Below are 25460 nucleotides of genomic sequence, written 5' to 3' on the forward strand. Positions count from 1 at the left end.
TATGGATTAAACCAGAGGTGGAGGCAGGGCAGAAGTACACAGTTTCAAGCCAATTTTTGTACCAGTTGTGCATTATCCCGGTATGTGACTTTTTTTGGGCAAGGCCATGGCCCAAGGGTGTAAGCTGGGTTGCTCATGAATTGTTTTGTTTTGAATTCCCAACAGTTCATGGGTGCTTCTCTTCTTTTGAGACTCAATATATCTTTCTCTACATCCCCAAATTTCTATATCAATTTTAAAACAGTATCTTCTTTCACATTGAGTATGTCTGAAATAGGACTGTCTTACAATTGAATATGTGGTTTGAATGTAGAACCCATATAGCTGATATTCAGCCACACTGGTATAGCATACCTCCTATATTTTTTGGTTAGGCAGTGGCTGTGATTGTTATAGCTGGTCATTGCCTCATACTGGTTCTAACATTTTTAAATGTCAGAAATTGATTTTTTCTCTCTTTCTAAATAATAAATGATCTATTTTTAGGTTGGAAGCTTTCTTAGAATCTATAGCCTCCATACCAAACTTCAGTCAGTGAATTCATCAAGCCAGGCATCATTGTTAAGCCTAGAGTTTCATCTCCATGGAGGTACCAGTTATGGTCGAGGAATCAGGGTTTTGCCAGAAAGTAACTCTGATGTGGACCAACTGAAAAAGTAAGTAAGCATTTTATATACACACGTATTGAGAAAATATACATAAGGTATTCATTAAACTAATTTCTAAGGTAATAATATTGTTCCTGGTGGGTCTCTGATAGCTTTGACCCTCATGTCTTTTATGCTATTCTCCATATTTTAAACAGATGGGCCAAATGATACAAATCAAGTGACTTAAGTTCTAGTAGCCAATTAATAACAGAACCAACCTTGTAATCTAAGTTTCCAATAGTTGAAGTCTGCTATTTACACTTGTGCTTTTCCTATACCATTTGCTATATTAAGTGTAGCAGTAAATAGTGGAAAGAAGCTTTTGGTCAAAGTTTGGAAACTTTATTATATATCTAAAATTTCCAAAATACTTAATCCTACTGTGTGGCGGGGCAGTGTCTTTAAACTTTTGATTATGCTCAGAAAGTAAATAGTATATTAATTTAACTGCTGTATACTCAGTACTTTTTCCTGAGATACTCCTAGTGGCTACTGTGTACAAAAATATCTTGAGCAGTATTATAGATGGAACAAAAACAAAAACTTCTGTGTATCTCTAGAGATTGAAAACATTGAATTTTACCAAACAGTAGATTGATAAGTATTATCTAAATTTTCATGTTTCAGTGAATTTGCCATTAAAACTAAAGAAACTTTTATTTTACTAATTTTGTCATTTTTATTCATATTTGTAATATATAACAACATAACATTTCATTATTTCATTTCTTGAATCTAGAGTGAGATTGTTCTGATTCAGAGTGTCATCTGTTAAATTCCCAGCTTATTTTTTTTGTGGTATTTCATTGCCTTTCTGTTCCACTTTTATCTTTCTAACCTCAAGTTTTTAATTATGAGGGCTGTGGAACCCTGATAGAAGGAATCTGATAGAAGCTGTAGACTATTTGCAAATACACAGGAAATTGTATAAGCAGTTTCAGTGAAATCCTGGATTTTGTGACTGGAGCTAAACTTACTGTTTTGATTTTGTGTTGTGAAATTTGAAATTATATTCTTTCAATTTTAGAGCTTTAGAATCTGCAGATTTGACAGCTGGTCAACGTTCAGATGTTGTCTGTCAATCAGAACATGAGGACAGCTTTCCAGCTCTTTCAAGTAAGGACAGGTTTTTTTGTTTTGTTTTGTTTTGTTTGTTTTTTTTTTTTTTTCTTTTTTGGTACTGGGGATCAAACTCAGGGCCTTGTGTTTGCAAGGCAAGCACTCTACCAGCTGAGCTATCTCCCCAGCCCCACAGTTTTTAATTTTGACAGTTTAGTTCCTAATAAATGAAATAGCTGCATCAGCTTCATTATTTTCTGTAATGTCTTACAGTTTCTATCTCTCTCATTTTATTCATACATATATATTACAGAACACCCTAAAGATTTGTCTGGGTTCCATGCAAAAGTAAGCATACCTCCTTAAATTTATAATTGCATTTTCAAATTAGGGTGATAGTGATTACTTGATTTGTGATATATATAATGTGTGTATTAATTTTTGTTAAAAATTCTGTATTAATTTCCAAGGCAACTATTTTCACTTGTCAATTTCTAAAAGGAACAAAGGATGATTGTGCTGCTTTACTTCAAAAAGCCCAAGAATTTTTTTGCTCATATACATATTAGATGTACACATAGTTCCCATTATCTAATTATAAGATGCTATCAAAAAGTCAAGTGTATGTTTATATTCTTGTCTTCCTGAATAAATGATTACTGTTCAAGTCTGAACCTTTTAACTCTTCAGTGTGCAATATATGTTTTCCTTTTCTACTTTGGACTTAATACCTGATTGTACCTTCTGAGTCCTAGAATGTAAGTCAGGTTTTTAATCTGATATTCGTCTTTAACAGTCTAATTTATGCCATGCTATGATCCAAATAACTGTTTTATCAATGTTTACTTTCTGGCTATACCACCAATGTAAATTAGCATGCATTTCTTAATAGGCATTTAGTAAATGCCTGTGTGTATTATTTTTTAATCTTAACAATAGTACTATGAGATGTATTATTTTCCCTCTTTTACAGAAATGAAACTAAGACTTTGAGTGACAGGCATCATGTAATTTGCTCAGAGGTATTTAGTTTTATTGACTGATGATAAGCCAAATCAAGTTCAAATACAGGCTATATTTGACTTTTTGGGTTTTAAATTTATTTCCTCATTCTGTCTTAAAAATTTTCTTCATTTCCTGTCACCTCAATAATCGTGTTTTAGCCTGATATATGACTACTCACACTACCATTAAAAGACCAATTATTTAAATTGACAGCCACTTAGAGATAGTGTAATTTGTAGTTATACTTTCTTACAATATCTTTTCTCCTTCTAAAAGTATTTTATTGTTTTTAAATTACAGAGTAATACATATCATAATATTAAATTGAGTAGCTTTCTATATGCCTATATCCCCTCTATACCTTTTTCTCTGAAGTAAGGTTAATAGTTTAATTCTGTCAATACCTTCATATTTCTACAGACATATATAACTAACCACACATAAAGAAATAAGACTTTGCTCTGAATTTTTTACCAAAATGGAATCATGCTGTAATTGTTGCTTTCTTTAACAGTATATTATAAATCTCTCTCTGCACTGATTCATATAGCTTAAAACATTATTTTAGTAATCACACAGTATTATATAATACAGGCATAACAATATTTATTTAGCCATTCTCCATTTGGTAGACATTTAGGTTGTCAACAAGTGTTTATTATTGCAAGTAATGTTTTAATAAATATTAAACATATTTACTTCTATGCTTTTACTTCTCTTAAAAAAACAACAACAACTCCTACAAGTGGAGTTGATATTCAAAGGATAGGCATATGTTTTATGTTAATAGATGCTGCCAAATTTCTTACCAAAAAGGCCATCAGAATTTGTACCTGAATATTCAGCATAGGATAATGTGGTTTCCTCACAACCTCACAGTTCTGGAGGTTAACAACGTGTGTAACTTTTTGACAATTTGGCAGTTAAAAGGTAATGTCTTACCTAATTTTCATGAGCACTTGGAAACTTGAATAATCTCAATATATTTAATAACTCTTTTTATTCTTTTTTTTTTAATTGTCTGTTCTTACTTTTAATGTGATTTTCTTTTAGATCCTTTAGGCTTTTCCTCAATTTGTAGTAGATCATGTATATATATTTTACCATACTTTCTCATTTGCTCTTTTGTTTCTGCATTGTTTACACTTCATTTTGGAATGGTAGATACTAAGTAATAAATTAGGTTCATTGAAATTGTACCGTGTTACCTTGAGCTATCTCTCCAAGTTCTCTTGCTTTGTGTTCTTAAGTCATTAGTGATGCTGAAAAAGAAAGGCTGATCATGCATGTGTTGGATATGATGCTCCATTAAATAAATAATAGACTGTTACACAGAATAGAAGATAAAGAAATTGCAAAATACTTATCTTAAATCCTCATTTTATAAATTTGAGAGCAGTTTATAAATTACTGGTATTACTTTTGCTTATTAAAGTAAAATCCTGTTTTACGCTGTTTATCAGGTCATTGTATTACATTTAATAAGTTTACTGTTTTGTTCAATTCTCCATTTTCACAGTGTATTTTTTTGATGTGATAAGAATGTTTAAAATATACAACAAGGTTAAAACAATTGTAGAGAGAATAGTCATATACTCAGTACCTAGATTCTCTAATTTGCATTTTCGTTTATTTGCTTTGTCACATATTGGTCTACCTATTTGTCCTTTTGTTCATCAATCTCTCTTTTTTGGTTCATTTTAAAGAAGTTGCAGATATCAAAAATTCTAAACAAGGTTTATTTATAGAGTCTATATTTAATTACTTTAATTTGTCAGTCTTTATACCAGTACTAAATTGTCTTGATTACTATAACTTTATAGTAAGTCTTGAAGTCATTTTTAGTATAAATCCTACAATATTATTCTTTTTCAAGATTTTGTTCACTATTCTAGATTCTTTGCATTTCCACTTAAGTAATAGTATCTGCTTAACAATTTCTGTGGTAATGCCCATAGTATTTTGATTAGAATTGTAGTTAATCTGCAGAATATTTGGGGGAAAATTGATATCTTAACGTTGCAAAACATGATGATAACTTATGTCAACATTTATTTAGATATTCTTCAATTTATCTCAGCTTTGTTTTATAGTTTTCAGTGTCACAGTAAATTTGTAATTGTTATGTTTTTTCTTCTTCCTGTAGGCTCTGGATCAGTATCGCTATATGAGGTAGAAAGATGTCAACAGCTGTCTGCTACAAGTAAGACCACATATCATTTTCGAGATAAGGAATAATACTACAGTAATGTTCACCCTTATACTTAACTAATTCCTTCTTGCCTAATAGTGAGAGTAGATATCATAGAACAAAAATAGGTCTGCATATAACTTTTATTCCTCTATCTCATCCTATAGTGGCATAAAAATGGAACCCTGTCTCTAATTGAATACATATTTTAACTCATGTATCTCTTAAGATTTATAAAAGATATCATTGTACAATTTAACTGTGCATCAGGGTTTATTTTTAGTTTGAGGATCTAGAATATATTCTGTGACATTAATTTTAATCAATTCACACTATATCTTCAACAGTGTGCAGATAAAGGAGCTTCTTATAATATTCCACACAACTTATTTAATGTTATCAGTGCTAATATACCTATCAGATATATTCCTTTTGTTACTTCAGCTAAGGTAAAAAAATTTTTTCAGAAAATTAATTTAAGCACAGTTTAAATAAATGATGGATACTATTATAAAGATTGGAGTTTCTCATATGAGAGAAAGGATATACAAAATATGGAATGGGGGAACACTCGATAAAACTTGGTATTATATTGCAATTGAAGATGCCATGTAATCATGGCATGGTTTTATAGACAACTACAGAAATGGTGAGTTGTGTATGTGTGCGTGTGTGTACATATCCATGTATTCACATGTATACATATTCATACAAGAGTACATGTGTGTGTGTATACCAGTATACATGTACATATGCCCACCTGCATCCTTGGCAGGGCACAGAGGCAAGGATACTCCACTAACAATAAATATACCTAGTCTACAGATTTTTGTTTAAAAATATTCAAGGGTTTCTTGGAGAAATACCAGATTTGAGGGCTAGGACAAGAGAATTATAAGACAAATCTGAAATATAGTGCCAGAAAATAAGTAAATTCTCAACTAAATGATTGGACATGTCATATCTAGAACAATTTGAGCATCAAAATATATAATAATAGTGATGGGTGGTGTTCCAGTGTGTGGTGCTGTTTCGTCTCTTCTTTCGTGTCCGAGTTACTTTTTTCGAATGGAAGCGGTGGACGGTGAGCTGCTGGGGTGTCCTTCTACGCTTGAAGGCGTGGACCATCGTTAGGACCTGCGACATTTCTGGGCAACAGAGATGTGCAGCTTGCACAGATCCCCCCCACTCACCTGCAGAAGCAGTGAATGGTGTTTCATCACGGAATTCCGTAACAAAGGTAATAATAAGCCTCATGCTGGAGTGCATCAACCAACTGCACGTCTACAGCAGTGCCACATACTTGTCTCACGTGACACCACTGGGCAAGGAGCCAATGAGTTTTGGAAACCATCCCAAATTCTCTGTATGACTTGCTGGGATTCAGGATTCAAAAGAGGAGATATTGAGAGACTTGGGACCAACTCAAAGCAGCCGAGTGAGTCTCTCTTGTGGGGGAGGCGTCCCAGATGGGGCGGTAGTCCTGGAACGCAGGGAACTTTGTGAAGTAGAGTTGCCCAACGAGACACCCCTCCCCCCCTTGAACAGTGAACTCGGACAACTGGGAGCATCATAGAGGAGGCCGCTCAGCACAGCGCTGGGACTCCGAGCAACCACTGGGGCTCTAGGCAGCTGCCTGAGGAGGAGCTATGTGGCGAGCTGTTTGGACTCAGAGCAACCGCTTCTGAACACCGGGGTTGGGGGTGCCCAGAGGAGGAGGAGGAGCGCGGCAGGTCGCTTGGACTCAGAGCGACGGCTACTAAACACCTGGGGGACTACCTGGAGGAGGAGGAGGAATGGGGCGGGTCACGTGGACTCAGAATGACTGCCCAGGGTTACAGGCGGTTGGCGGGAGGAGGAGGCGCACAGTGAGTTGTTTGGACTCCTAGTGACTGCAACGGAACACCCGGCGGCTGTCTGGAGGAAGAGTTGTGCAGTGCGTCGCTTGGACTCGGAGCGACTGTACAGGGCTCCAGGTGGCTGCTCAGAGGAGGGGCCACATAGCCATGCGATTAGGTGCAAAGCAGGGTCCCAGGACCTAGGCGGCTTCTTGGTGGAAGAGCCGCACAGAGACATGCTTGGGGGCAGAGCGAACGTTCCAGGAATGCGGGCCGATTCTCTGAGGAGGGGCAGCCTAAGGAGACTCATCTGCGAAGGGTGAAGATCCTAGACACAGGAGTAAGGTCCAGGCCCCTGGGAACGTTGCAGAGGAAGGCAGCCCAGCCCAGGTGGTAGTTGTAAATTGAGGGGAAACTCTAGGAGGGGAACTGACCAGCGAGACCTCCCCACTGGGTGAGTCTTCCCTGCTGGGTGAGGTTTTCCCACAAGGACAGTAAAACCAGAGACACAGGCCCAAACAGGCCTTGCCTCAGCCCACAGCCTAGTTCCCTTTTGGATGACCATTGGTGAACAAGTGGAGGCACCTCTGCCCACAAACAGGGAATATACCCCACCTGAAGGCTACCACCCCTAAAGAGGCAGCTTCCTTGTGGAGCACTGCATTATCAACTTCCTTCAAGACTTCAGGCTACTGAAGGCTAAGAGGGGATATACTAGAAATCTTCAGAGACATTATAAGTCAATAGAGGAAATCTGTAATATCTTAGCAGTCCACTGATATCTGAACAATATGAGAAAACAAGGGAAGAAAATGCCCCAAACAAATCTAGATGTTACATCAATAAAATCCAATGACAGCATGGCAGAAGAAATGACAGAAAGGGAGTTCAGAATGTACATAATTAAAATGATCAGGGAAGCAAACGATGAGATGAAAGAGCAAATGCAGGCATTGAATGATGAGATGAAAGAGCAAATGCAGGCATTGAATGATCGCACCAATCGACAGTTAAAAAGAGCAAAAGCAAAAGATCATTTCAATAAAGAGTTAGAGATATTGAAAAAAAACAAACAAACAGAAATCCTCGAAATAAGGAAACAATAAACCAAATTAAGAACTCTATAGAAAGCATTACCAATAGGATAGAACACCTGGTAGACAGAACCTCAGATATTGAAGACAAAATATTTAACCTTGAAAACAAAGTTGACCAAACAGAGAAGATGGTAAGAAATCATGAACAGAATCTCCAAGAACTATGGGATATCATGAAAAGGCCAAATTTAAGAATTATTAGGATTGAGGAAGGCTTAGAGAAAAAAACCAAAGGAATGAACAATCTATTCAATGAAATAATATCAGAAAATTTCCCAAATCTGAAGAATGAAATGGAAAATCAAGTTCAAGAGGCTTATAGGACTCCAAATACACAAAATTACAACAGACCCACACCAAGGCATATTATAAAGAAAATACCTAACATACAAAATAAAGACAGAATTTTAAAGGCTGTGAGAGAAAAGAACCAAATTACATTCAGGGGGAAACCAATATGGATATCAGCAGATTTTTCAATCCAGACCCTAAAAGCTAGAAGGGCCTGGAACAATATTTTTCAAGCCCTGAAAGAAAATGGATGCCGACCAAGAATCTTATACCCAGCAAAGCTTACCTTCAAATTTGACGATGAAATAAAATCCTTCCATGATAAACAGAAGCTAAAAGAATTTACAAAGAGAAAGCCAGCATTACAGAACATTCTCAGCAAACTATTCCATGAGGAAGAGATGAAAAACAAAGAAGCAAATCAGCAAAGGGAGGAATTGTCAAATAAAGGAGGAACCAAGTCGTGTCAAAATAAATAAATAAATAAAATAAAATAAATGAACCAAATGACCGGGAATACAAATCATATCTCAATAATAACCCTGAATGTTAATGGCCTGAATTCATCAATCAAAAGACATAGACTGGCAGATTGGATGAAAAAGAAAGATCCAACAATATATTGCATGCAAGAGAATCACCTCATAGAACAAGATACCCATAGACTAAAGGTGAAAGGATGGGGAAAAACATACCATGCAAGTGGACTCAGCAATAAAGCTGGAGTATCCATCCTCATTTCAGATAATGTGGACTTCAAGCCAAAGTTAGTCAGAAGGGATAAAGAAGGACATTTCATACTGCTTAAGGAAGCATAAATCAGCAAGATATAACAATCATAAACATCTATGCCCCAAACAGTGGCTCATCCATGTATGTCAAACAAATCCTCAATTTCAGAAATCAAATAGACCATAACACAATAATACTAGGTGATTTTAATATGCCTCTCTCACCACTGGACAGATCTTCCAAACAGAAATTGAACAAAGAAACCATAGATCTCAATAACACAATCAATAATTTAGACTTAACCGACATATATAGAATATACCATCCAACCAAGAGCGAATACACTTTCTTCTCAGCAGCACATGGATCCTTCTCTAAAATAGACCATATATTATGTCACAAATCTAATGTTTCCAAATATAAGAAGATAGAGACACTACCTTGTATTCTATCAGATCATAATGGATTGAAGTTATAAATGAAAGAGTAAAAAACAGAAACTACTCCAACACCTGGAGATTAAACAATATGCTATTATATGATGAATGGATAACAGAAGATATTAGGAAGGAAATTAAAAAATTCTTAGAGGTAAATGAGAACATAGAAACATTATATCAAAATCTCTGGGACACTATGAAAGCAGTACTTAGAGGAAAGTTTATTTCATGGAGCGCATTTAATAAAAGAAGTAAAACTCAACAAATAAACAACCTAACACTACAGCTCAAAGCCCTAGAAAAAGAAGAACATACCAACACCAAAAGTAGTAGAAGACAGGAAATAGTTAAACTCAGAGCTGAAATCAACGAAATTGAAACAAAAGAAACAATACAAAAAATTGACAAAATAAATAGTTGGTTCTTTGAAAAAAATAAACAAAATTGATAAACCTTTAGCCACACTAACAAAGAGAAGATGAGAGAAAACCCAAATCACTAAAATTTGGAATGAAAAAGGATATATCACAACAGACATTATTGAAATACAAAACATAATGAGAAGCTATTTTGAAAATCTATACGCCAACGAAATAGAAAATTTCAAAGACATTAACAGGTTTCTAAGAGACACATGAATTGTGTAAACTGAACGAGGAGGACATACACAATTTAAATAGACCAATTTCAAGTAATGAAATAGAAGAAGTCATCAAAAACCTACCAACAAAGAAAAGTCTGGGACCAGATGGGTTCTCAGCTGAATTCTACAAAACCTTTAAAGAAGAGCTATTTCCAATACTCCTCAAAGTATTCCATAAAATAGAAGAGGAGGGAACCCTCCCAAACTCATTCTATGAAGCCAATATCACCCTGATAACTAAACCAGACAGAGACACATCGAGGAAAGAAAATTTCAGACCAATATCCTTAATGAACATTGACGCAAAAATTCTCAACAAAATTTTAGCGAATCGCATACAAAAACATATTAAAAATACAGTGCACCATGATCAAAGTGGGTTTCATCCCAGGGATGCAAGGTTGGTTCAACATCAGGAAATCAATAAATGTAATTCACCATATCAATAGACTTAAAGTCAAGAATCACATGATGATTTCAATAGATGCAGAAAAAGCATTTGATAAAGTACAACACCCCTTCATGCTCAAAACACTAGAAAAAATAGGGATAATGGGAACATTCCTTAATATTGTAAAGGCCATCTACGCTAAACCCATGGCTAATATCATTCTAAATGGTGAAAAACTGAAAGCATTCCCCCTGAAAAGTGAAACAAGGCAGGGATGCCCTCTTTCACCACTTCTATTCAATATCATCCTTGAAACTCTAGCTAGAGCAATTAGAGAGACCAAAGAAATTAAAGGAATACGAATAGGAAAAGAAGAACTCAAACTATCCCTATTTGCTGATATGATTATATACTTAAAGGAACCAGGAAATTCCACCAGAAAACTTTTAGAACTCATAAGTGAATTCAGTAAAGTAGCGGGATATAAGATCAATGCACATAAATCTAATGCATTTTTATACGTAAGTGATGAATCTTTGGAAAGAATTATTAGGAAAACTACCCCATTCACAATAGCCTCAAAAAAAAATAAAATACTTGGGAATCAATCTCACAAAAGAGGTGAAAGACCTCTACAATGAGAACTACAGAACACTAAAGAAAGAAATTAAAGAAAACCTTAGAAGATGGAAAGATCTCCCATGTTCTTGGATAGGAAGAATTAATATTGTCAAAATGGCCATACTACCAAAAGTGCTATAAAGATTCAATGCAATTCCAATTAAAATCCCAATGACGTACCTTACAGAAATAGAGCAAGCAATTATGAAATTCAACTGGAAGAATAAAAAACCCAGAATAGCTAAAGCAATCCTTGGCAGAAAGAGTGAAGCAGGGGGTATCGCAATACCAGATCTTCAACTCTACTACAAAACAATAGTAACAAAAACGGCATGGTGTTGGTACCAAAATAGAAAGGTGGATCAATGGTACAGAATAGAGGACACGGACACAAACCCAAATAAATACAATTTTCTCATACTAGACAAAGGGTCCAAAAATATGCAATGGAGAAAAGATAGCCTCTTCAACAAATGGTGCTGGGAGAATTGGAAATCCATATGCAACAGAATGAAACTAAACCCATATCTCTCACCATGCACGAAACTAAACTCAAAATGGATTAAGGACCTCGGAATCAAACCAGAGACCCTGCAGATTATAAAAGAAAAAGTAGGTCTAGATCTTCAACATGTCAGCTTAGGACCAGACTTCCTCAACAAGACTCCCATAGCACAAGAAATAAAAGCAAGAATCAATAACTGGGATAGATTCAAACTAAAAAGCTTTCTCTCAGCAAAGGAAACTATCAGCAATGTGAAGAAAGAGCTTACAGAATGGGAGAAAATCTTTGCCTATCATACTTCAGATAGAGCACTAATCTCCAGAATCTATAAAGAACTCGAAAAACTCTGCACCAAGAATGCAAATAATCCAATGGGCTAAGGAAATGAATAGACACTTCACAGAAGAAGATCTACAAGCAATCAACAAACATATGGAAAAATGTTCAACATCTCTAGTAATAAGAGAAATGCAAATCAGAACCACCCTATGATTCCATCTCACCCCAATTAGAATGGCGATTATCAAGAATACAAGCAACAACAGGTGTTGGCGAGGATGTGGGGAGAAAGGTACACTCTTACATTGCTGGTGGGGCTGCAAATTAGTGCAGCCACTCTGGAAAGCAGTGTGGAGACTCCTTAGAAAACTTGGAATGGAACCACCATTTGACCCAGCTATCCCAGTCCTTGGCCTATACCCAAAAGACTTAAAATGAGCATACTACGGAGATACAGCCACATCAATGTTCATAGCCTCTCAATTCACAATAACCAGATTGTGGAACCAAGCTAGATGTCCTTCAATTGATGAATGGATAAAGACACTGTGGTATATATATATATATATATATATATATATATATATATATATATATATAAAATGGAATATTACTCAGCCATAAAGAATGATAAAATTATGGCATTTGCAGGCATATGGATGAAATTGGAGAATATCATGCTATGTGAGATAAGCCAATCTCAAAAAATCATAGGACGAATGATCTCGCTGATAAGTGGATGATGACACATAATGGGGGGTGGGAGGGGTTAGTGTTAGGTTTAGAGTTAGGGTTAGGGAGGGGTGCAAGAATGGAGGAAGGAAGGACTGTGTAGAGGGAAAAGAAGGGTGGGGGGAAGGGGAAAAATAACAGAATGAATCAAACAACATTACCCTACGTAAATTTATGATTACACAAATGGTATGCCTTTACGCCATGTACAAACGGAGAAACAATATGTATCCCATTTGTTTACAATAAAAAAAAAGTAAAAAGAAAAAAATAGTGATCGATTAGGACTCATTGTATGAGCCCATGTTGATAACAAAAAGCAAAGTGAATAAATGGGGTTTAATGGAAATCTCTTTCTTGTGGTAGAATGACCACTAATAAATGTAAAAGGAACAATTAAATTAGGAAAAAATCCACTATTTTGCAACCATGATAATAATTATTGATTTAGTTCTGAAATAGTGGCTCCTAAGCTGTTGGGTATTCAATATTTGATGAAGCATAGCATGTTTGCTTTTTCTTAGGTACATCCTTACTAAACATGAGGGTGGAAAATAGTTACTAATCACCTTAACCAACTGGAAGAAAGTCATATCCCCATTCATGGAAACACCACTATCATATTCCCTTTGATGGATGCACTGAGCATCTATTATCACAGATATTGTCTTTTTGCCAAAAATGCATTTGAGGCTGAGGGAAAAACAAGACGCGCCCAAATTGATATTTATTCTATGAAGTAAGTGGCCTGAACTCATCAAATAAATTTCATGAAAGAAAAAAAAAGAAAAGTAGGATTGGACTCTGGACCCAAAAATAAAATGCTATAGAGAACATTTTAGAAATAGTTGCAGAAACTTGAATAATGTCTATTCAGTGATAATATTAAATTCATGTTAAATGTTCTGATGTTGAAAATTGTTCCATAACTATGTCAATGCAAGACCTTGTTCTTGTGAAATACACACTGAAGTATTTGGCAGAAAGAGGCATAGTATCTAAAAATTATTCTAAAATATTTCAATAATAAAAATATATATGCAGAGAGAGATAAAGGCAGACCAACAAAGGTAAACGTGACAGAATTTAACAGTTGTTGAAGCTTGGGAAAGGGAACATAGAGGTTCTTTGTATTATTCTTGTAATTTTCTTTAAGTTTGAAAGTTTTTTAATGAAAAGTTAAAAACTTTGTCTCAAAATATTAATTGAAGTAAGTGCCAATTTTATACTAAACTGATTGCATCTACCTGTGGCCTTTTAGTTTTTAAAACAGAACAACAGCAAACACTGTGAATTCTTGGCCTCTTACCTCCTTGACGGAAAATTTATTCAATGATGGTTTAGTTGGATTAAAGCTAGGGATAGGAAGATAATCCTAACCATTTGAGTGTCATAAAGTTTGCCAACCATTCCATTTTTGAAAGTAGGAAAGTATTTCAGTAGTGTCAGTCCTGATATTTCCTTTTTCATCACAAATTTTAGTAATTTGAGTTTTCTCTCTCCTTCTCTTCATTAGTGCGGATAAGGGTTTATCAATTTTGTTTATTTTTTTCAAAGAACCAACATTTTGATTTGTCAATTTTTTGAATTGTTTCTCTTGTTTCAGTTTCATTGATTTCACCTCTGATTTTTAATTATTTCCTGTCTTCTCTACTACTTTTGGTGTTAATCTATTCTTCTTTTCCTAGAGCTTTGAACTGTAATGTTAGGTCATTTATTTGTTGACTTTTTCTTCTTTAATTGAACGCACTCCATGCAATGAACTTTCCTCTTAGTACTGCTTTCATAGTGTCCCAGAGGTTTGGATATGTTGTATCATTGTTCTCCTTTACCTCTAAGAATGTTTTTATTTCCCCCTCATGTCTTGTTATCCATGCATCAGTCAATAGTGTATTATTTAGTCTCCAGGTGCTTGAGTAGTTTCTGTTTTTTATTTTATCACTGATTTCTAATTTCATTCCATTATGATCTAATAGAATACAAGGTAGTATTCTCTATTTTTCTGTATTTGTTAAGAGTAACTTTATGGCATAACATATGGTCTATTTTAGAGAAGGATCCATGTGCTGCTGCAAAAATTCTTGACAAAATTCTAGTAAATCATATACAAAAAAAAAAATCTTATTAAAAAGATAGCACACCATGGTCAAGTGGGGTTAATCCCAGGGATGCAAGGTTGGTTCAGCATCCAGAAATCAATAAATGTCATTCATCACATCAATAGACTTAAAATTAAGAATCATATGATCATCTCAATAGATGCAGAAAAAGCATTTGATAAAATACAGCACCCCTTCCTGTTCAAAACACTAGAAAAAACGGATAGTAGGAACATACCTCAACATTATAAAGACTGTCTATGCTAAGCCCAAGGCCAACATCATTCTGAATGGAGAAAAACTGGAAGCATTCCTTCTACAAACTGGAACAAGACAGGGATGCCCTCTTTCACCACTCCTATTCAACAAAGTTCTTGAAACTCTAGCCAGAGCAATTAAACAGACCAAAGAAATTAAAGGGATAGGAATAGGAAAAGAAGAACTCAAACTATCACTATTTGCCAGTGACATGATTCTATGTTTAGAGGATCCAAAATTTCCACCAGAAAGCTTCTAGAACTAATATATGAATTTAGCAAAGTAGCAGGATATAAAATCAACCATCATAAATCTAATAGTAACAAAAATGGCATAGTATTGGCATCAAAATAGACAGATCAATGGTGCAGGATAGAGGACACAGAGACAAGTGCACATAAGTACAGTTATCTCATACTAGACAAAGGTGTCAAAAACATACAATGGAGAAATGATAACCTCTTCAACAAATGGTGCTGGAAAAACTTCAAATCCATATACAGCAAAATTAAACTAAATCCTTATCTCTCACTCTGCACAAAATTCAACTCAAAATGGATCAAGGACCTAGGAATTAGACCAGAGGCCCTGCACCTAATAAAAGAATAAGTAGCCCCAAATCTTCATCATGTCAGCTTAGGAGCAGACTTCCTTAACAAGACTCCCAAAGTGCAAGAAATAAAAACAAGAATCAATAAATGTCATGAATTCAAACTAAAAACCTTCTCAGCAAAGCAAACAATCAATAATGTGAAGAGAGAGTCTACAGAGTGGGAGAAAATCTTTACCATATGCACTTCAGATAGAGCACTAATCTCCAGAATTTATAAAGCACTAAAAAAACTTAACACCGGGCTGGGGAGATAGCTCAGCTGGTAGAGCGCTTGCCTCAAAAGCCAAAGGCCCTGAGTTCAATCCCCAATACCGCAAAAAAACAAACAAACAAAAAAAAAAAACCAAAAAACTTAACACCAAAAATACAAATAACCCAGTCAACAAATGGGCTAAGGAAATGAGCAGACACTTCACAGAAGATAGACAATTAACAAACGTGAAAAAATGTTAAACTTCTCTAGTAATTAGAGAAATGCAAATCAAAACTGCCCTAAGATTTCATCACTCTAATTAGAATGGCTATTGTCAAGAATACAAGCAACAAAAGGTGTTGGTGAGGATGTGGGGAAAAAGGTATACTCATACATTGCTGGTGGGATTGCAAATTGCTGCATCCACTCTGGAAAGCAGTATGAAGATTCCTTAGAAAACTTGGAATGAAACCACCATTTGACCCAAATATCCCACTCCTTGGCCTATATCCAAAGGACTTAAAATTAGCATACTACGGTTATGCATCCACATCAATGTTTATAGTAGGTCAATTCACAAGAGCTAGATTGTGGAACCAACCTAGATGGATGAATCCAATAGATGAATTTATAAAGAAACTGTGGTATGTATACACAATGGAATATTACTCAGCCTTAAAGGAGAATAAAATTATGGCATTTGCAGGAAAATGGATGGGGTTGGAGAATATCATGTTAAGCAAGATAAGCCAATCTCTGAAAAACAAAGTCCAAGTGTTTTCTCTGATAAGTGAATGCTGATACATAATAGGGCGGGAGGCAGTGGTAATGGAAGAATGGAGGAACTTGGATTGTGTAAAAAAAAAATGAGGGAAGGGGAGGAGCAGGGGGTAGGAGAGATGGTAGAACGAGACAAACAGCGTTACCCTATGTACATGTATGATTACACAAATGGTGTGACTCCATCATATACAACCAAAGAAATGAACAGTTGTTCCATTTGTGTACAGTGAATCAAAATGCATTCTACTGTCATGTAAAACTATATAGAACAAACAAAAAAAATAAATAATAGAAATTAAAATAAAGAAAATAGGAAAGTATTAAGCTAGCATGTTTAGCAAGCAGAGTAAGGGTTGCTGCCTTACACGGAGGGTCACCAGCAGTTTTGTACTTATCCCTGTGTAAACTGACCACTGCTATCCCAAACCTTTTCATTTTACCAGGCTAAGCCTCTATTGCTTTTCATTTTTTTCCAGTGTTCCTCTTTTATTTCTTCCCTTCCTCCTCCCTTCCCTCTTTTTCCTCCCTTCACCCTCCTCTTTCCTTTCCTTCCCACCAGCCTCTTTTCATTCTTGTACTCTACTACCACCATGATAATTTGGTATCCCTTAATGTCCTGTGTCACTCTTAAAATTGTTTATTATAAATGAAAGTTCAGGAAAGAGTCTCTGGACTTAAATACCAGGAAGAAGAACTTGTCTGGCAATTAATATTGAGCAAATGTGTTTTGTTATATTCTGTGGAACAATGCCAAATACAACTTAAGCTATTGCCTAATAGAGTTGTTACAGAGATCAGTATTACAGTGAAAATTTTAAAGTAGTCCACAGGTAACATACTCATTTTCTTGATGAAATGTTTTCCCCAATTTAGCCAGGAAATCTCTATTAGTTTCATATAAAAATACTTATTGTACACTTACCAGACAAATTAGCTCATACCCAAAGTATTCAACATTTAGTCAGTATATTTGTTGGACACCTCTTGTGTGCCTGGCACTGTGCTAATGGTTCTTCGGTATGCATCCAGGAGTAGTATAACTTTTGCTTTCATGGAATTGACAGTTAACAAAGTGTAAGTTAATTTGACTTTATAGTATATATTTGGTTCTGGGGGATGTCATGAATACACTTAAGACTATTGTAAAATATTCTGATTTGATATAAAAATTATTTGCAGTACTTACAGATCATCAGTATTTGGAGAAAACACCCTTATGTGCCATTTTGAAGCAAAAAGCTCCTCAACAATATCGAATCCGAGCGAAACTGAGATCATATAAGCCCAAAAAACTTTTTCAGTCTGTGAAACTTCATTGTCCTAAATGTTATTCAGTGTAAGTATTCCAAAATAAAAAGGTTTCATATTATTTGTTTTTTATTTATTTATTTATTTATTTATTTATTTATTTATTTTTAGTTGTAGACAGACACAATACCCTTATTCTATTTATTTATTTTTATGTGGTACAAAGAATCGAACCCAGTGCCTCACACTTGCCAGCCTGCCACTGAGCCACAACTCCAGCACCATGTTAAGTTATTTGTATATGTGCATTACATATATATAGTTTTAAGTCCTGACAGTGAGCAAATTGTGATTTCACGTATAGTATTTTGAAAGAATGATGATGTTTTAAGGGAAATGTACAAAGTCTTAGAGTAAATTCTTCTCATTCATTCTTTTTTCCCCTATATTTCCTTCCAAATCATTCTTAGTAGTAATGAATATAAATGTGTGCTATTTTTAAATCTGAAATTCACCTTAGCTCTGATGAATGCCCATAAAAATAAAAAATATGAATATTTTTGGGGAGAATTTCTCATTTGTCACAAAAGCATCTTTGTAAATATAAACTTGTATTAACTGGAATTCTTGAAAAAAAATCTAGGTGATTGATATTTCTAGTTAAATGGTATAAAATTCTCATTAGAAATGTTTCTGTTTATTTGAGAACTATAATATAATAAGCACAACTTAAATTTTCTTCAGTAACTAAAGTTCTCAGTTCCTTGATGTCTTTACTCCAAACATTAATTACTATAAATAGATAAATAAATGTATATATTTATAGGATTGTTTGTAATCTTGTTAACATGTTCTCAGCTCAAGACATTTGGAAAATTAATTTTTGTTCATCTTTTTAATGCAATTTACCTGTCTTCTCTCTAGGTATACAAAAAGATGTTTAGGAAAAGGTAGCTAATGGATGGATATGAACATTTGGATACCAAAAATCAAGCTTCTTTGTAGAGTGCTAAAATGTACATGATATACATGACCATGTATATTTGTGTTTTTATGTTATTTATGAATATCTGTGTACATTAACATACATGTTTTCCCTCCAAAAATCTAAAAATAATACCATTTGGAGTGGTTTTTGATCATCAAATATCTTTAAATACTACGTGGGACCCATTAGACCTTGAATGGTAGCTGGGATTAAAATATGTGTAAAGATTTTACTTAATTCTTGAAATGTTATCAAATTTTGGATCATTAAATTCTGTATAATCACGTAACATGGGGCATGATGTCAGGTGGGTTCTTTGTCTCTCAGAGTCAAAGATCCATCCATAAAACACATGACGGAAGAGTAGCAAGATTTATTTAAGGCAATACATGCAATACAGGCCTGACCTGTCCCAAGGGAGGGTACCGCTGACTGTTTTTGGGGGGATTTTAAAAGCATGTCTAATGGCCCCATGGTGGAGCGTATGTAAATGAAGAATGCTAGTATGGATCAGTCAAGCTTTTCAAGCTCTGGTTTAATAGACCAGTCAGAAGCACACAAGTTTAATCCCTTATTTACATAATTAAGAGGACTGGCCCAGCCTTGGTATTTGTTCCTTCAGTTGGAGAGAAAGTGCTTCAGGTAAGGGTAGGTTTTGTGGTTGGTGGTTTCTTGGGGTAGATAAGGACAAGCCATTGCTGTTGAAGCTTGCAGAGGCAGCTACAGAATGTTCTTAAGGCCTGTTCCACCCTTCTTTTCTCCTCAGAGTCCCTCATTCCTATCTGCCTACAGGAGTCTACCTTCCTATCTTAATCATACAGCTTGTTAAAATAAATCCCCTATGATCTTCTTTTAAACAAATAAGGAAATCATTATCAGTTACATAACTAATTGAACCAGGACAAGCACATAGACCTTTTGATTCCAAATCATGCCATTTCTACTCTATGATACTTTAACCATGTGACTTTTAAAAATTACTAATTATTAAAGGAAATTTAAAGTAAGATTGGTTTAAAGTAGGTACTCTGTGAAAGTGAGTTTAACTGTATAAGGAAAGAGAGAGGGAGCTGCTGCATTTTTTCTCCCACTGGAAATTTTCACCTTCCTTACAAAGAACAGATTGATACTAAAAATAATAGTAAGTAACCTTCATTTCAAAGTTAGGCAGTGTTTAACGAAATTATGATGTAGATCTGCTTAGCCACAAAATATCAATTATCTGTTGAATAAAATTATTTAATTTGCATAGTGAGTTATTTCCTCAATTTAAGAAAAAGTGTGTGACTTGATCTGTATGTAAGGGGGTAGGGTGTGAGAGAAGAATGGAGGAACTTTAGATTACGTAGAGGGAAATGAGAGGGGTTGTGTGAAAAATGGTGGAATGAGACAGACATCATTACCCTATATACATGTATGATTACATGAATGGTATGAATCTACATCCTGCACAACCATAGAAAAAGAATGATGTACCCCATTTGTGTACAATGAATCAAAATGCAGTCTGTAAAAATTTTTAAAAATGAAAAAATGGAAAAAAAATTTTCATTTAAAAAAATTAAAAAGTGGAATTTTTAATTGGATAATTTCTTAAATTGGAATTTCTAAGATCATACCAAAATTGTTTTAAAATGCTTCATTGTCATTGATTTTAGGCAAGAAGTTCCACATGAGGGCAATTTGGATATAATTTTGCAAAATGCTGCGACTCAAACTCCAAATACCAAATTACAAAATACATCATTATATGATTCAGAGATCTGGACCACCAAAGACCAAGGAGGACGAAAAGTAGTTGTTCATTTTGTGAAAAATAATGGTATTCTTCCACTTTCAAATGAATGTCTGATTTTGATAGAAGGTAAGATATTTAAGCTACTGTTTTTTAGAACACTGCTTTTATAGATTACTGTTAAATGTATTTTACAGACATCTAGTACATATAAATTTAAAATATTAGTAATTTAAATTTCACACAACTGAATATATTAACTAGATTCAAATACACACACACATATACATTTATCTGAATTACATTTAGAAATTAGATGGTAAACCTAAATGTTTACATTCATCCATCTTGTTGAATTCTTGCATGTGATCTTGTCAGTTTCAAACTGATTATTTAGCTGAGTAACAGTAGTGAGGTGGACTACTGTTTTATAGCTGCTGTTGTCTTGGCCTCTGGATGTCACTGTTGTTTCATAAAAATAGGATGAAAGTCTTGTATTGATGTCTAAATCAAGGAAGAGACCATTAAACAAGTAAGAATAGCTTGACAAGTTTTAAAAGAAGGAAAACTGGAGACTGGGTATATACCTAAGTGATAGAGTACCTGCCCTAGCCTACGTGAGGCCCTGTGTTCAATCCCCAGCACCACCAAAAAATGTTAATAAAATGAAAGCATAAATTTTTATTGTTTTCTTTTTCATCTTCTTTCTAGTTCTTTTAAATATTATCTAATATTTTATATATGTACCACACAACTTTTCTCAAGAAAAGTTTAAAGTTCTATTATTTTCCTAAAAGCTTTTCTTCCTATATAATTTTCCATGGTAAGAAGAAAATAACTAATTTGCACTGGAGAAATGTTTTTGTCTATTTTACAAATGGACTTAATCATTCTATTATCATTTTTATTGCTGACTTTTTTAATTCATAGGAATAATACTGATGTTATAAAGCATATGTATGCATGAATATACATGTTTATAAATACGGATATCATTTTCATGAACATAGGACTTTTCTTCAAATATAATTACAGCGTGCCAGAAACTACTCTAATGATGTTTGTTATGTATCCATTTAATAATCACAAAGAGAGTCAAATCTCCTTGTGATTTGTGTTACTTTGTTTGTTTATAAATTTGTTTATCTACTAGATTATAATCTCACTGAGAATAGGGTACTTACTATTTTTGCTTATTAGTTAAGGAATTTTTTTGGTTGACTCTTCATAAATTTCGTGGACGCAAAGACAGTTGTTTGTTTTTTCACCTTCTTAATATACCAATCTTTTATTTATTTTTCTTCTCTTACTGCATGAGGTAGGGCTTTCAGTATGAAGTTTAATAGGATTGGTGAAAAGGAATGTTCTTACTTTTTTCCTGAAATTAGGTGGAAATCTTCACCAGTAAATATGATTTTAGTTGTAGCAATTTTGCAGTTTATTTTTGTATTTTACATTGAAGAAGTTCACCTCTATTCTTAATGTGCTGAGAATTTTTATCATTAATGAGTGTTGGATTTTGTTAAATGCTTTTTCTACTGCATCTATTGATGTTATATTTATTTATTTATTTATTTATTTTTGCAGTACTGGGGATCGAAATCAGGGCCTTGTGCTTGCGAGGCAAGCACTCTACCAGCTGAGCTATCTCCCCAGCCCTATATTTATTTTTATACTTGTGAATGTGTCAAGTAACATCAATTGATGTTTTTAATGTTGAACTACTTTTGCATACCTCTAGTATATCTTATTTGTGATGGTTACTTGTGTACATTTTTTATAGTCTATTTCCCGATATGATACTTGTTGAGGAATTTTACATATGTCTTCATAAGAGATATTAGTTGGTAGTTTTCCTTTCTTGTAATGTCTTTGTCTGATTTATGTAGTAGAGTAATGCTGGTATCATAAAATGGGTTAAGAAGTGTTCTCTCCATGATCTGAGACAGATAACATTTTTTAAAATATTTGTGTAGAATTCACTATTGAAATTCGTTATTGAAATTGGGCCTGATCTTTTTTTTCCCCCTTAGGTTTAGGTATGAATTCAATATCTCTATAGATAAAGTTTTATTCAGATTATCTGTTTCTCCTTGTGTGAGTTTTGGGAGATTGTATCTTTTCATGTGTTGGTTCATTTCATCTAAGTTAACAAAATTGTGGGTATAGAGTTTGTAATAATATTCCTTTTTTAAAAAAATTTTGTTCTTTCTAGATGTTTTCCTTTTTTATTAATGCTATATTTTTAAAACTATTTTAAACATCTTCTGAAACATAATTCATTTGCAACTCTAATGTTGAGTCATTTTATTATAATATTTATTAATTCCTTGCACTTACTATGTGCCATGCACTGTACTACTTAGTTTAATATTTTATCTTTAGCTCATAACAATTCTTCTGTAAGCTATATATTATCCCCTTTTTCAACAGATGAGGAAACCTGGGACTGAGAAGATGATAAATAGCCTAAAATTAAAGACCTAGTAAAATGGGAGAAAAAAGTCAAACATGTCTTTCTCTCTCCATAGTCCATGCTGAATCTTTGTACCCATTATAAATATAGTGTCTTTCAGTGAGAATGTCTCTAGTTATACAAGGACTGCTATTCATACATATAATTTTAAGCATCTTTTATTTGTACTCGTTCATTCATTCAGCATATGTTTATAGAATGCTTATTATTTATAGAATGTGCCAGGAGCTGAGCTCGGCATTGTTGGTATTGTAGCATACAAGATAAAGTTTTCTTTTGTGAACTTTATATTTAAAGAGGGGATTGCAAATAATTAATAAAAGTAGTCACTTGTGACTCTAAGTACTTTATAAATACTAATATTCAAACTTTATAATGATCTTACAGCATAGCAGTATTATAATTCAGTTTTAAAAATGAGGACACTAAGCCCTACCAGTTGTGGTGGTGCATGCCTATAATGCCAGCGGCTGAGGCCAGAGGATTGCAAGTTCAAAGCCAGTCTCGGAAACTTAGTGAGGCACTTAGCAAGTCAGCAAGACTCTGTCTCTAAATAAAATATTTAAAAAGGTCTGGGTATGTGGCTCAGTAGTTAAACACCCCTGGGTTCAATCTGTAGTATTAAAAAAAAGAAAATGACACGAATATATCAAAGTTTAAGTAGCTTAACCAAGGTCATCCAACTCATGTGTCAGAACCAGTGTTGGGTAGTCCAGTGCAGATGGCCATACAGAATGCTCATGGGGTTCTTTGGAATGTTATTTTGCAGGGAACATTCATGGAAAAAGAGTTGGCGAATGATCATTCATTGCAATTTTGAGCAGAGTAGAGTAGGCAGGATTCAGTGGGGCTAAGTATAAGTCTCCAGAGACAGGCTGTAGCTTTTGGTATATGATGCTTTTAAATAACTTGCTTCTTAAATTTTGAAATTTTAAGCAGTCACCATCAGTATAATAGAGCAAAAGCATGACTTCCAACTGACTCAGAACTAGGGAAACAAAGATGATGACAGACAAGATAAAATTCAACCAAGCTCACTGTTCCTACCAAAATTCAGTCATTTATCTGAAATAAACACTCATTGGATTATTGCAATCTTATATTGAACTTCCAGAGTTCTGAAAAGGTTAATTTTGGTAGTTTTTGCCAAATATTTTTATTACTTTTATGTAAAAAAGTAGTTTTGAAGGTCAAGAAGTACTCTACTATGCCAGAAGTACTTCTCCCTTGCAATTTTATTACAGTTTCTGTCCAACTGTCAGGAAATGCACAAAGCTGTTTTTTAAAAATCATGTTCTTTCCTTGGAGAAAAAAAGACGTTATCAATCTAAGTAAAAAGATAATGGTGAGTTTGAGTTTCAAAGATAATGCTATCTTCCGATAACAGAGCACCATTGAGCATACTGTTTTCTTCTTAGTCAGCTTGGTGATTTTAATGTTTTATCCTGTCACAGAATTAGGGGAAGTGTGATGATTTTTCCAGGATAAATGAATAACACTGTATTTGAGTTCATATGACATAAACTACTCTACAAAGGTATATTTAAATTTAATATTGATCCGAAAGTTTAAAAGATTTAAAAAATGAAGGTAAAGAATAGCTAAAAAACATAGAGGGTAGAGTGATCATATATATTTAATTAATTACAGAACTATAGACCTGCACTATCCATTCAGTAGTCACTGGGCCACGTTTCTACTGAGCATCTGAAACTAGCACGTTGAGATTTGTTATAAATATAAAATGATTTTATAGCAGTTTTTTGAAAATTTAGTGTGAAAAATGTAAAAAATAACTTACTAGTATTTTTTACTGACAATATGTTGAAAATATTCTGGATATATTAAATAAAATATATTAAGATTTAATCCTATTTTAATATAAGTACTAGAAACTTTTAAATGAGGCTTGTGATTTATTTCTGTTAGACATGCTACTCTAGATGGATTGTAGGTGAAATCTGATCAGTCACCTATTTTTTGTAAATAAATTATTAAACTATGGTCATGAGAAAAAAGATATTTCAAACTCAAAACTGTATTTGTTTAGACATTAAAAGCAATAGCAAATTTAATAGTGAGAAACCTGTAATACTTTGACTCTTAACTTCGTTCTGTTGGTTATTTGAACCAAGGTGTTCCTGGCATAAGGAGTAGTTTGTTTAAGAAGAGTGTAATGGTGGAAATTTCACAAACTTTGTATTTTAATCAAGTCTCAGTATTTTTTATTTATTTTTTATTTGTTTATTTTGGTACCAGGGATTGAACCCAGGGGCACTTAACCATTGAGCCACATCCCCAGCTCTTTATATTTTTTAAATTTATTTTGAGACAGGGTCTCACTAACTTGATGAGACTGGCTTTGAACTCATGATCCTTCTGCTTCAGCCTCCTGAGCCTCTGGGAGTATAAGCATGCGCTACCGCACTGCTCAAGTCTCAGCATTTTTGTATACTGATTTGTTTAGTTAATTTGTAGTAATTTTTTACAGTGAGTGAATCTTTAAATATATGACTTTGATTATTTTTTTCTATTAACCTCTTTAGTATTTACTGTATCTTATGTGTTACTTAATAGGTACTCCATTTTGCCT

At 34.1% G+C, this 25460-nt stretch overlaps 1 protein-coding gene across 9 annotated transcripts in view; it reads left to right on the top strand.

The window, feature by feature from the left end:
- The window catches only part of Pot1 (protection of telomeres 1), a 114859-nt gene that overhangs the window by 70701 nt on the left and 18698 nt on the right, over nucleotides 1–25460 (top strand). For all 9 annotated transcript variants that reach the window (XR_007109870.1, XM_047561781.1, XM_047561783.1 and 6 more), the window contains 5 exons: nucleotides 487–656; nucleotides 1678–1766; nucleotides 4861–4917; nucleotides 17600–17756; nucleotides 20315–20520. Coding sequence is in view for 8 of the 9 variants with exons in the window: in XM_047561781.1 (XP_047417737.1) it covers nucleotides 487–656; nucleotides 1678–1766; nucleotides 4861–4917; nucleotides 17600–17756; nucleotides 20315–20520 (679 nt within the window). In the remaining variant the exon portion in view is untranslated. The remainder of the gene's footprint in view (nucleotides 1–486; nucleotides 657–1677; nucleotides 1767–4860; nucleotides 4918–17599; nucleotides 17757–20314; nucleotides 20521–25460) is intronic.

This window comes from Sciurus carolinensis, chromosome 8 (assembly GCF_902686445.1).
Source record: "Sciurus carolinensis chromosome 8, mSciCar1.2, whole genome shotgun sequence".
NCBI classification, from domain to species: Eukaryota; Metazoa; Chordata; class Mammalia; order Rodentia; family Sciuridae; genus Sciurus; species Sciurus carolinensis.